The sequence below is a fragment of the Pelodiscus sinensis genome, chromosome 2 (assembly GCF_052426305.1).
Source record: "Pelodiscus sinensis isolate ZL-2025 chromosome 2, ASM5242630v1, whole genome shotgun sequence".
Classification (NCBI taxonomy): domain Eukaryota; kingdom Metazoa; phylum Chordata; order Testudines; family Trionychidae; genus Pelodiscus; species Pelodiscus sinensis.
The window spans coordinates 260,501,948-260,515,440 of record NC_143053.1 but is presented as its reverse complement, the minus strand read 5'-3'; the positions used below and the strand labels follow the sequence as shown (position 1 = coordinate 260,515,440).

Below are 13,493 nucleotides of genomic sequence, written 5' to 3'. Positions count from 1 at the left end.
ATTCCCCCAGAGCCAGGGCCCCCCAACCTAATGCCTCCCCCCACTCCTCACCGCCAGGCACTCCCAACCCCTCCAACCTAATACTTGGTTCCTGGAGTCACCGTTTCCGCCGCCACACATTTCTTCCTCAGGCATGCTAGGGAGGTGTGAGCACTGTGGCCGGCTGTGAGTGCGTGCTGGGCGTCATGTGCAGAGTGGCCCGGTCGGCTGTGAGCAAGTGCTGGGTTCTGTGCAGAGGGCAGAGCATACCAGCTGGCTGTGATATGCACTCAGTCATGTGCTCTGTGCAGCCAGTGGGCTGCACCTTATTCCTTTATGAAAACGTTCTGGCAGGCTGCAAAAAAATTCAGTTGGGCCGCATGCAGCCTGCTAAACGCCAGTTTGACATGCCTGATGTAGATGATATGAGCTTTTGTGGGTACAACCCACTTTTTCATATGACAGAAGTATTAGAAGTCCAGATCCAAAAATAAATAAGAGAAGGGGAGAAGGAAAAAGGGGGGGGAAGGAGGGGAAGAAAAAGTTCAGATAGTTACAAGAGGCTGATAAGAACAATTAGCACCTCGGTTGGTTGGTTAAGTCATCAGGATGTGGAAGGTAGTGTGTGAGCCAGCTGATATCCCTGTTCATAACATTTGCATAAGAATTAAACTTGTAAATGAAGTTAAATTCAACACTTCCCTGTGTATTTGGCTGGTGGAATTGGCCTGAAATAAGGTGACTTGGAGATCCATTAGTGAGTTCCTGGGCAGGTTAAAGTGTTCTCCAACAAGTTTCTGTGAGTTGCCTTTTCAGATAGCTGATTTGTGTCCATTAATTCTTTCCCTTGGAGACTGTCCGGTTTGGCCCAATATACCTGGCAGAGGGGCATTGCTGGCATTCGATGGCACAGGTCACATTAGTGGATGTGCAGTTACATGAGCCCCTGATGTGGGGGCTGATGTGGTTGGGTCCAGTGATGGAATCGCTGCTGTTGATGTGTGGACAGAGATGGCACCGGGGCTGATTGCAGGGTGGGTGAAGGGTTCCTGAATGACTATGATGGAGGTGTGCTGTGTGGTTACTGGAAAGAATTTGTTTGGGGGTTGTCTATAGGCGAGGACTGGCCTGTCCCCAAGGCCTGAGAGGAGGGGTCACTTTCACATTGTGAGGCTCTGACAAGCGTCACTCCTCTCCTGGTCTTCCATTGAAACAGCCTCTAACAAAGGTGTGCCCTGGGCAGACACCGCTGAGAGGGTCACATCAGGGCCAGTGGCTAGGGACAGGGTTACTTACAGCCCAAGTTAGGGGGTTTTCCACTAAAGCACCAAACCAGGCCCACCAAGCACTTATGCTTGCCATGCTGGCTGACAGGGAATCATACGAATCATTCCCTCAGGTAACCCATTTCTCCTGTCACCACCAGCACCATTCCCTACTCAGGTGAGGTTATGAAAACCAGTGTCACCAACTCAGAACTGGTTCTACCAATCCCAAAGGACCAGTCACATGCCCAAGTCAACTTATAACTCAGACCTTACCCAAAAAGCTCCCCAGTGCCAATCCTTTAGCATCTAAAATAGAAAGGCTTCGCTAGATAGATCAAGAAGGGTGAGTTAAATTTGCTTCCTTTTATAATTTATACATCAATTGCAAAGTTCTTGATTCAGGCTTATAGCAGAGAAAGAATAAACTGCTGGCTTAAGTCAAGTCTCTGGAGCCATCCGCAGCTTGAATGGGTCATTTGGGCCTTTGTTTAGAGCTTCAGTTAGTAGCAAAGATCCTCCAGAGATAAGAAGCAGGATTGAAGATAAAATGGAGGGGTTTCCAGGGACTTGTATATTTTCTATAATGTGGAGGGAATCCCATTGTTCTTGCTGTGGAAATGAACAGCAACTAAGTAGTATTTGGCGTTTGATGGGCAAGTCACTTGTCCATGCATGACTCGGTTCTGTGCAGGTGGAAGCCTTTATCCTCATGCTAGTCTGAACATTCACGGGAATGCTCATCAGATGTGGACTGGAATCTCCCAAGGGCCATTGTCAGTCAAGTAGTACTACTGCACTTGAATAGGCCTTTCACAACAGGCTGGCCCAGTGCTTCACTGGTGCTATTCTGAATCAAATACATTGAAACCCTAGAACATAGCCAACATTCACAACTTCAAATACAAAAATGATACATGCTTACAAATAGCGTAATGAGAACCAGCGAGTTATAAGCTTTTCATAGAGAGCTCACTTAGCCCACTTTGTACAAGATTTGTTGCACATATGTAACAATGGTTGCAACAATGAGCTGGACATTCATATTTCGATCAAATAACATCACAAGCCGTACACAGCCAGCTGCAGTAACGTCAAGGCTTCTCTTAGCTACGCGTAAGCTAATACCAGAGAGGCTCCAACCAGTTCCCTCCAGCCTAGCAACACCAGAGCTGTATCGTGTTGCCCTGGTCAAAAGCCTGACAAGTGTAAGTTCTTGATACTCATCCATCCCTCCCTCATTGTGGAGAGGACAATGCTCCAGTCTCTGCTCCTGAGCAGATTTTCCTTTGCACTTTAAACAACACACTGTTATTTAAAGGTCTAAAGGAGATTATCTGCAGAAATATCTATTTTAAGTGATTGCCTATGGTATCATGCCAATCAAAGTTGGTTTTCTAGGAAATAAAACACTCAAAATCTAAGGTCTATACCTTAGACAGGATTTAAAGAGTCTCGCCCTGATGGTATGAACAGTCCCCCAATCTTCCATACACAGGCTAGAAATCCCTGCAGCCTGGGACCCCATCCCCAGGTCAGTCTTAGTTCCTAACGTTTCCAGGTGTTGGGTTGTGTGGGAGGGAGGCCACATTAATGTCCCTTCCTGCTTTTTCTATGAGGCAGGAAGTTAATTGCTCCAAGCAAAGTCCTGATGGCAATTTGTAGACAAGTACAGGTAGAAGATGGAGTCCAATTACCATGATCTAGTTACGTGCCCTTGCGTGCTTCAGTGAGTTATTGCAGCTGCTATTTGTATGCTGACTGAAGCATTCACCGGAAAATCCATCCGGTGAGGATACATTTCTTCCACGGTTGAGCCACTAACTTGAATCAGTCATAGACAATGTGCTGGCTGTGCTGGAGGATGTCAACTGCCTTCTGGGTGCTACCCAGGAGCAAACACATTTGAAACTCCGGTTGAACCTCCCCTAGACTGGGGTCAATACCAGTCACTTTTCTGCCACTGGCCATGGGGCTCCACACTGGTGTCAGCAGAGAGGCCAGCATGGACTGAGGAGGGATGGGGCGTTGCTTGGGGAGCAGATGCAGAGGGCAGATGTATCCACTCCTCCCTCTCTCTTCCTCAGCTTGAATTGTGCAAGTGAGCTATTTGCTGTGCTCTGCAAGGGTGGGGGAGGAGTTACTGAGCGCAAGGCCCCTGGTTTTTCCCTGTGAGTGCTCCAGTCCCAAGGTACCGATGGAGGCCAGACCACAGCTGTTGCTGGAAGAGGGAAGTACAGTTTATAGAAGTCCCACCTGTACTGGTACACGGCCAGGATTCCTAACATCAGATATAAAACGAGACACACCTACACCTAGGATAAGGCTGTTCAGCAAACCATAACGTTGCACTGGCACTTTACATGACCTATTTTATACAAGATTTGTTACAATTATATAACTTTGGGAAATTGGGGGTGCCGAGGTGTTCCTTTGGGGTACAGAATGTAACACTTTGGGTGAACAATTTTTGGCTTTGGGTTCTTTGCAAATTGTTCTGTTTGCTATTCACACTACTCATTACTGCTGGTGTGGGATTTGCAAGCAAGTCACGAGAGGAGCAGAAACTCTTTAAAACAGGACAGTAAATAACCACATTCTCCTCCTCCTTTCACTCAGAAATCCAGTGAGATACTGAGCGTTACATTGGGATTGAACATCTTGGCAGTTACGATGGCTTCAGAGGAATCTGACCAGCCCAAAGGTAAGCTTCTTACCGCTTGTATTCAGGGGAAATACAGCAGCTGCCCTCACTGGCAGCAGGGGCAGGTTAACCTGCGTTCTCTGACAGTGCCTCTTACTGGGTATTACTCTTATCAGACAAGTCTTCAGTGACTCTGCCCTCTGACTAGGTCACACGCAGGCTAACCAGGATGGAACCCCTTCCAGGCCTATTCCTGTCCCTTTGTTGGTAACTGAAGCTCTGCCTCTGGGCTCAAATGTCAGCCCCTTCTGGGCTGGTTTCACGTCTGTTCCTGCCTTGCTTTAGAGCAGTGCCCCAGGGCTTTCTCCTTGGACACTCGGTCCTCAGAAGTCCTCTGGTGTCCCTGTGAGTCCTGCCTTTCCCTTGGACAGCTAAATGAGCCTTATCACCACTGCAGGGCTTACGCCACTTCCCCAGTGGTGGGTGTGGGGACCCAACATTGGAGCCCTACAAATAGCCACCACATGCGACTTCCTTTAATAGTTGCTCCTGCTGCTACATTCCCTGGGCTGCTTCTCTCTGTCTCATCCCCTGCGCCTGTTACCTTGGTGTCATGGGCCTTGGGTTCTCTCCATCTCTCTCCTCATGTTCAACTGCGATTAGAATTTCAACTCGCGAAGATGTGAAGGATAACAAGAAAGGTCTCCTCAGGCATGTTAACAATAAGGGGGTGATCAGAGAGCATGTGGGGCCTCTACTGGATGAGGTAGTGACAGATGATGTGGGGAAAGCTGAAGTGCTCAATGCTTTCTTTGCCTCTGTCTTCACGGACAAGGTCGGCTCCCAGACTAATGTACTAGGCAATGCAGAATGGGAAGGACGTGGACAGCCCTTGATGGGCAAAGAACAAGTTAGGAACTATTTAGAAATGCTAGACATACACAAATCCATGGGCTCAGATTTAATGCATCTGAGGATACTGAGGGAGTAGGCAAATGTCATTGCAGAGCCTTAATCCATTTTCTTTGAAAATTCATGGAGATCGGGAGAGATCCCGGATGATTGGAAAAAGGCAAATGTAGTGCCCATCTTCAAAAAAGGGAAGAAGGACAATCCAGGGAACTATAGGCCGGTCAGTCTTACCTCGGTTCCTGGAAAAATCATGGAAGGGATCCTTAAGGAATCCATTTTGAGGCACTTGGATGAGAGGAAAGTGATCAGGAATAGTCAGCATGGATTCACAAAGGGCAAGTTGTGCCTGACCAATCTGATTAACTTCTATGATGAGGTAACTGGCTCAGTGGACATGGGAAAGTCAGTGGATGTGATATACCTTGACTTTAGCAAGGCTTTTGATACGGTCTCCCACAATATTCTTGCCAGCAAGTTAAGGGAATATGGATTGGATAAATGGATGATAAAATGGATAGAAAATTGGCTAGATTATAGGGCCCAACAGGTAGTGATCAACGGCTCTGTCAGAATGGCGGTCGGTTTCTAGCAGAGTGCCCCAGGGATCTGTTCTACGACTGGTTTTGTTCAATATCTTTATTAATGATCTGGATGAGGGGATGGATTGCACCCTCAGCAAAGTTTGCAGATGACACTAAGCTGGGGGGAGAGGTAGATACACTTGAGGGCAGGGTTAGGATCCAGGGTGACAGACAGATTGGATGGAGCCATGTAGTCTAGACATACCCAATTAGACCTTGGCAGGAATTTTCTGTCCATGATTTTTTTTAAACAGAAAATACAGTTTCTATATAATCAACATTTCTACATGAAATCTTCAGTTTTGTCAAACTTTCCATTTTCCCCTAAACCTACATAAGAACATAAAAATAGCCAGACTGGGTCAGACCCACGGTCCATCCATCCCTGTGTCCCCTCTGCCCACAATGACCAGTGCCAGGGGCCCCAGAGGGAGGGAACACAACAGGGAATCCTCACGTGATCCCTCCCCTGTCACCCACCTCCAGACAAACAGAGGCTAGGGACACCATTTCTACCCATCCTGGCCAACAGCCATTGATGGACCTAACCTCCATGAATCCATCTAGCTCTTTTTTGAACCCTGTTGACATCCTGGTCTTCACAACTTTCCCTGGGATAAACAAAATCTCATTTCATTTCAGGTTGGTTCAATCAGAATCAAAATGTTTCAATTTGTTGAACTGAACCAAAAATGTTTCTTTCCTGATCACAATGTGGGATTTCGTGGGAGCAGTAATTTGGGTGCCCCATGAGCCTGTTCTTCCCTATGGAGCAGGGCTCTTGGCGGGACTCCCATAAAGTGCTACAGTCTCCCCTCTGACCAGGCATGTGGGGAATTATGGGGGACTTTGGACTGTTGTGCTTTATGGGAGACCCAGTCCAGCCTGGAGTCCCAGCCCACAGGGAAGAAGTACTGGGGTTACCACAGGGAGGAAGCACTGGGGTTACCTCGGAGAAATGGATGTTCCCAGGGACAGCCACGGGCGCTTCTCTGGAGCTAGCACTACGCCCTTATCAAGCCAGGCTCCTGCTACAAATCCTGGCAGCACCGATGTTCTTTTCAGACATTTTTCATAATGACAAGTGTGAGGCAACCTAACTGGAGGGGCAGGGCTGTGTGGGGGATGGGATGAAGTACTGAACTGGGCAGAGGCTATTTTGTTTCTAGCATTCAGGCAAAGTCCCTGGTGCTAGGGTATTTATACGGCTCAATTATTAACGACTGTTAGGACTGACTATGCGCATGGGGAGCCCAGGCACTGCAAGGGCCCGTGTATATTTCACATGAATGAAGCAGCAGTAGTAATGTGAAGGGGTAGATTTGCTGTAATGTTCCCCAGAGCACCGGCCAGCCCATCGTAGATGCTCCTGGAGCTCGTCTGGAGGGTGGTGTTCACCTGCACACGCTGAGACAGGTTCACGCTCAGTGTTTGCACCAGTGCAACGGAACTGATACATGAAAAGATTGAACTGAATTAGTGCGGGCCCCATGACTCTTGTAGGAGAGGTGTTGTTCAGGAAGCTATACTGGTAAAAACAGAGTTAGGAGTGTAAGTCCCACCCAGTGACAGCTCCTGGGAGGCTCTGTGAGAACCAAACACCCACAGACATCTGGGCCTGCCCCCTCCCTCTGGGCATCACAGCCTGGAGCACAGGGTCAAGTGTCTCTCATGTTAGGTGTGGCTACCCCTCCCTCCTGACAGAGGGACCCCAGGCCTCAGGTGACAAAGCCACTCTTACCTGTCCTAGCCACCTCTTGCCACCCTCTTCCCCCCCCCCCCCCTCCCATCATGCTGCAGGGCAGCTGGGCCAAAAGTGACTCGCACTGCAGCCCCACTCAATGGGTCACAGCACCTGGAGCAGGAAGTGAGGCCCAGCCCCTGGGGACAGGAACCAGAGCATCTCCTGATCCTCCCCCCTACCTGTCCCATGTTACTCTTGTGCTCAGCCTCTCACCTTCTCTGGCCCCTCCCCTCACAGACCAACAAGCTTCAGTCTCAATAAGACCCCTCTTGCCTCTCTGTTGCCACCCCATCTCCCTGTTGTCCCTACGCTCGCTGATGGGGATGGTTACAGTTGCTGTGCCATTTCCCTCCTCCAGCTCCATCCCAGATTCTCTAATCCGGCTTCTGCCAGCTGCACTTCACGGAAGCTGCTCTCAGCAAGGTCTGTAATGCCCACTGCCTGGCCAAAGCTCAGAACCAGGACTCCAATCACCCACCCCTCAACTGGTTGCCGGCCTTCAACACAGTCAGCTGTGCTCTTCTGGAAACCTGACTTCCCTGGCCATCTGCAATCCCTTCCTCTACTCCCACCCCTCTGTGACGATGCACTGGGGGGCTCCCAACCCTGCACCCCCGTCTGCAGCCAGATGTGACTCTGATCCAGTCAGAGTAGAAGGCTTTATTGCCTTTCAGAGAGACAGCGCAGCACAGGAGTGATGTTAACACAGGAGCCAGGGTAGGCAGCCTACAGCCCTCTTAGGGGGAAGACTCATGGGCCCTGAAACCCCCTTCCTTGGTCTAAAACATCCTCATTCACCGTAGGTCAGTGGAGACTAACTTACACTCCAGGCCCTACACCCCCAGCCTGGTGACTGTCCCCACACATCTTCTTTTGTCTCTCCCTCTGGGAACAGGGTCATCTGCTCAGGCTGGGACTTAGATGTCTAGAGCCAATACACACGTGGAGTGAGTCACTGGGAATCACCATGCTTACCCTTCTACAGCCTCTGTGTGGGGAAAGGTGCAAAAAGACTGTTCACCATTGCTCTCAAGGAGAGGAGGGGGGGCGTAGATTAGTGCATTATGGGACACTGGTGACATGTATCCAGAACCACCTGCTACTCAGTGTTGATCCCAGCATGCACTGGGAGCAGAACCCAGAATGCAAAGGGGTGCAGGCACTGTGCGATAGCTACCCACAATGCATCACTCTGAAAGTCAATAGGAGCCTCATTACTGGAAATGCGCTACCTCAGAGTGTTGAATTCTTGCACACTGGGGACATGCACACTTGCCTCTACACAGTCAGGTGGTAAGATATTGACCATAATAAACTCAACCTAGTTTCATAGTGGAGACGTGGACTCAGAATGCCCCCAAAGCTAAATACATACATTGAATAATAGTTAAATCACTTGGCCATACAAACGCTCTGCTCCTCCAGTCACGGACACACACTTTTCCACGACTCCAGCTCCCATGTATCAGCCCTAACATGATGGCGGGGGGAAATGTACAATATCTGGTGTGTAAAAATCTCAGGGGCCTTTTACAGATGCTCCCAAGGATGAAGCGGAAGTTGTTAGTCTAATGGAAACACTGGAAACCGCTCCGGAGAAGGAGCAGTCATCTGAGAAAACAGGGGAGTCCCTTCCGAAAAAAACAAAATTGCAGACAGAAGAAAACAAAGGTAGGTTTAATTGTGTGTTACTTACTTCCAGGTGGCAGATGGCAGAACAAGGAGCAATGGTCTCAAGTTGTGGTGGGAGAGGTCCAGGTTGGATATTAGGAAAAACTATTTCCCTAGGCGGGTGGTGAAGCACTGGGATGGGTTACCTAGGGAAGTAGTGGAGTCTCCATCCCTAGAGGTGTTTAAGTCTCGGCTTGACAAAGCCCTGGCCGGGTTGATATAGTTGGAATTGGTCCTGCCTAGAGCAGGGGGCTGGACTTGACCTTCTGAGGTCTCTTCCAGTTCTATGATTCTAGGTGCTCAGCATTGTCCCAGAGATAATCATGGCTGAGTTATTCTCTGGTTTTCCCAAATTTCATAGTCTCAGTACAGTTGGAGGTGGATGGAACAGACCTACTGATTCACAGTGAATATTTATATTAGGAAATGTTGGAGGATTGTTTTCTAATCTGCATTCTTGAATTTTTTCAGATTAGTTTAAAGCAAGTTATTGATGGAGCTTGTATCACTTAAGAGATGGTTCCATCTGTTAGGGATTCTTTGTTACTCTACTTTTTTTTTTTTTTTTTTTTTTTTGGCTCAGTGTTATACTATTGTTGGAAATAAACCAGGACACTCTGGATGCAGGTGAAAACAAGCGGAGGATTTATTACACCAGCTGATGGAGTGACAAGCAGGGGTTACCCTGGTGAACACTGGTTAATTAACACAATACAATAGGTTATATAGTCAGCAGGTGGACGGAGGAAAAATGATTTGATAGGTCTAGCAGCAAGACGACATGAGCACATAAGCCAATAGAACTACTAAAGATTACATACTATCTCCGCCCATTGCAAAGTAACAACTTATTAATTAATATACAGGTGGTTACTGTTCAAATGCCAAAACATGTCAGCAAAACAGTAATAACATTTAGTCTGCATTTATGATGATGATGTTTCTTATAGCAGGCGGGTGTGGTCTTGAGTTGGTGCAGCACTGGGTTTTCAGGCTCCTTATCTAGGAGTGAAGAAAGACAGTTTGAGAAAATTTTATGAATGTTATCTAAAGCAAAATGTGTTACGTTACCAACTGGGACCCTGTCCGAGTGTCTTAGAATGTGGTTGCTATGGTGCCCAGAGTCTTACTGTCTGCAGCTCTTATCCTGACTGTGGTGTTCCCAGGCCTTAATCCTAGAATGGAGTTATGCTGTTAAGAGGCCTACTAGCACGTTTAGGGCTGCCTCAGTTTACCCTACAGTTCCCTCCTTTTGACCTTAGGGTTCTCTGACCCGCCAGGTCAAATACAGTAATTTCAGTGTGTTCATTCTGCGCTGGAAGCGAACAGTATGAATGTTATGATTGAAACTTCGCACATAACTTGGCACAACACTACCCAAATCTACCCCCAGGGTATTTCTTTGCCGGTGAAGGCGCTGCCCATGATTTAGGTTTGACCTCTGTCTGGTCGAGTGCCTCAGAAGTAGGTGTTTGGCATGGTCCACGGTGTTTCCCTATCGGTGTGTACCTCAGACGGCCAGCCCCGATATATCTTTGGGCATTGGCCACCAACTTCTTGATCTTTGCCGGCAGGGCCAGTAAACCCTCCTCTAGGTACTTACTTCTGCCATGCCACTCAGTATCTCATGTTAGGTTACCCATCACTGCTGAAGTGCGATAGAGCTGCATTCCATCAACGGTCAGGATCATTTGGCGAGGGGCTGTTATGCACACAGATGGATATGTAGAGGGGCAAGATGGAGTGATCTGTCTGGGTAGTCAAACACCAGTAGGTACCGTTCATTTGGACCAGCTCGATGTTGATTTGTTTTTCTGTGAGAACCACATTAAACCTAGGCAGATTCGTCATGATGTTAAAAGGGCAGGTACATAAAATTTTTATCCAAGTGGGTGCAATAATCCCTGGATACAGGGAGGCTTCTACACCTTCAGAATAAGCAACGCTCTCTACTCTATCTATATGCTCTTGCTTTGGTACAGGCAGGGAGGTTACCATTCTGATCATTGTGAGTGAGAAATCTCTAGAGGGGCCAAAACAAACGGTTATACTATGGCCTGTCCAGGTGGGCCTATGAGTCCTCATGGATTCTCTACTTCCCCACTCTCATGGATAGGCACAGGGAGGATGGGGACTCACCACTTCTATAAGGGCTGGGTGGTAGTGGCTAAAGCTTACTCTGTTCTTCAATACTGGCCTTTTAATTTCTTTAATTTAGTTCGATTAATTAACAATCCAATTAGTCTCTGGTCCAAATATCTGGTTAGGTCTAGTGAAGTGGACACAGAGCTGGACAGATCTTTCAAACTATTCAGGTTCACTTGATTAGCTTGGCTAGTGTCTAGGCCTTTACAGGCACTGGATATTACTGCATCTAGCAGCTTGGACATAAGTGTTGCTGACAGTTTCCAGGCCCAAACCAATCTGCGATGGTATCTGCTAAGCCCCGTCATTGCCTAAACAGGCACTTGCCAATTCAATTAGCCAGTCTAGCACACAGCTGGTCTGTACCAGTGTGGAACATCACCAAGGTAAGGACCAGTGACAGTTGTCCTGGTTCTGGGACAGAGGTCTGTTCAGGGCATGATGCACAATTGGGAGGCTCTATTTTGTCTTTGAGGACTTGGTTAATAAAACTTAAATGAGGGCAATTTAGCAATGGCCCTTGTTTAACAAGTGACAGCCATGCCTCAGGGGTTACCTTTGTCTGGGCTTTAAGTGGTAAGCCCCAGTGGGAGTCAGTAGGTCCAACTTCAGTGGCCTGATGTTAGTGTTTAGGTTCTTTCCCACAATATTCCATACAAACTAACTCAGAGGACCGTGTATTCTTTGTCCTCGTAGTGTTCATGTTATTACTATAAATAAAATAATCATGTGTGAATGAGAGGCGGGCTAAGGCCGTATATTTTCCATTGCTATTAGTGTGTATTTGTTCTATGTGTGTGACTTGAAGTCTGGTTTCATTGACTGGAATCTCTCGTTTTTTTGTTTTTTTAGGACTAAGCATGGTTTACAGATGTTTAATTGTTAATAGGAACCCATGCAATTCCATAATTCTTGAGGCCTTTTAAGGCATCAGGTGCCAATGAGTAGCAGGGCAAGTAGCTGTTATTGCAATGGTGAGGTTACTAGTTTCCTCGTTTCCTCATTGTTGGGGGCATCTTTACTTAAATATGCTGATGTCCCTCTTGCCCGTGTTGTTACTTATAGATTTCTTATTATCTCTGGCCAAACCACTTTATGGTTGGTGTGCAAATTTGCAGAAGCTAAATATTTCATTTGTGTAGCCATTAAAGCAAAACCAATCCGGTGGGGGAGGTGCTGGTACCCCACTCCCAGTCCTTCTGTTCACGTGATGCGCTCCTTGCTTCCTTCCAGTTCCTTTTTTGTTCACCTGTGGAGACATTGTTAACATTCTCCTAGCCTAAACAATTACTAAACTATTATCCTTTCACTGAATTTTAAAGTTGCCAATTGATTGGGCCCAATTATTAATTTTGTTGGTTTAAATTCATGCTTCTGCTTTACTCAAATTATCCTTTCATTAAAACAATTTTCTATACACAACAACATTTGCAATATGTATTACAATTAAGACACACAAGACAAACTTGGACAGAACACAAACTTATTATGTCATGACACAGAACCATGGTTTGTTGTTGTTGTTGTTGTTTGTTGTTTTTCTTCAGCTGGCACCAGCACTTTCTGATGATCTGAAAGACAAAGAAACATTTCTACCCACATTGGGGTAGTGCATTATATTTTAGAATACCTTTTCTTTACAGATGTTCTTTCCTAATTTTTATTAGCCTGCTGTTACCTAATGGTATGCTTTGTTTTGCACACCAGCTTCAGAGGGTTTGAGTAAATTACTTCATTGTTCAATTATTAAGTTAAAGATGACATGCTTCAGTTTCCCTCTTATACTGCAGTCCAGGCTCTTTTTTCCTTTAATGTGTGAAGCTTCAAATAATTTACAGCCACAGAACTTTTTCTTAGAACAAGGCACTTACTAGTTACTATGTCAGCAAGCAAAAAGGTTTTCTTTCCCTGAAAAGAATCCTATACAATGTTACAGGTTTACTTATGGGGGACAGTGTCCCCCCCCCCCTTCTAGAACAGACAGGCAGTTTGCAGACACAACCTTGGATCTGAAAGCAAGCTAAAAGTGCTATCAACTCAGCCTTGAACAGAGACACAGTGACGTTTCAGGGCTTGGATTCTTAAAACAATGATTTGTTTTCTTAAAGAGTAAATTTAACCTTAAGGATTGAATGTATAGATTTCATTCTTCTATACAGTTAACCAGTTAAGTGTCAATTGAATTTCTTGTTTACTTTCTACTATGCCCATAGGACTCTAAACTCTTTGCCTTCTCCTTTCACATGTTTTTTTCCTTTCTTATGGTCCATCCTGATTCCTGCTAATGACCTTTCCTAATGACACAAGTTTATCCAATATTAATTTGGTAAGGAGAGTGGGCTTTCCAATTAGCCCCCACACCTCATAATTCTTTTCAGTATGTAAATCTAAATGTGTATTATTGCAATCAGCTATTACTAATTTTAAACTTCTCAGTATAGGGTTTTCATAACATCCATGCTGCAGCAGTTGATCTATGCTGCTGATTCTGGTGTGGATCACTTGCCCATGCTCTGTAAGGAGATTTATGTTGCAGAATGTGTCCCCTTGTT

At 46.5% G+C, this 13,493-nt stretch overlaps 2 protein-coding genes across 2 annotated transcripts in view; both read left to right on the top strand.

The window, feature by feature from the left end:
- LOC149525476 (neoverrucotoxin subunit alpha-like) overlaps positions 1-13,493 on the top strand; it is a 117,285-nt gene that overhangs the window by 59,386 nt on the left and 44,406 nt on the right.
- LOC149525477 (GTPase IMAP family member 8-like) overlaps positions 1-13,493 on the top strand; it is a 74,497-nt gene that overhangs the window by 37,353 nt on the left and 23,651 nt on the right. The window contains exons 3-4 of the mRNA XM_089775911.1: positions 3,839-3,948; positions 8,662-8,796. Coding sequence (XP_089632037.1) covers positions 3,839-3,948; positions 8,662-8,796 — 245 coding nt within the window. The remainder of the gene's footprint in view (positions 1-3,838; positions 3,949-8,661; positions 8,797-13,493) is intronic.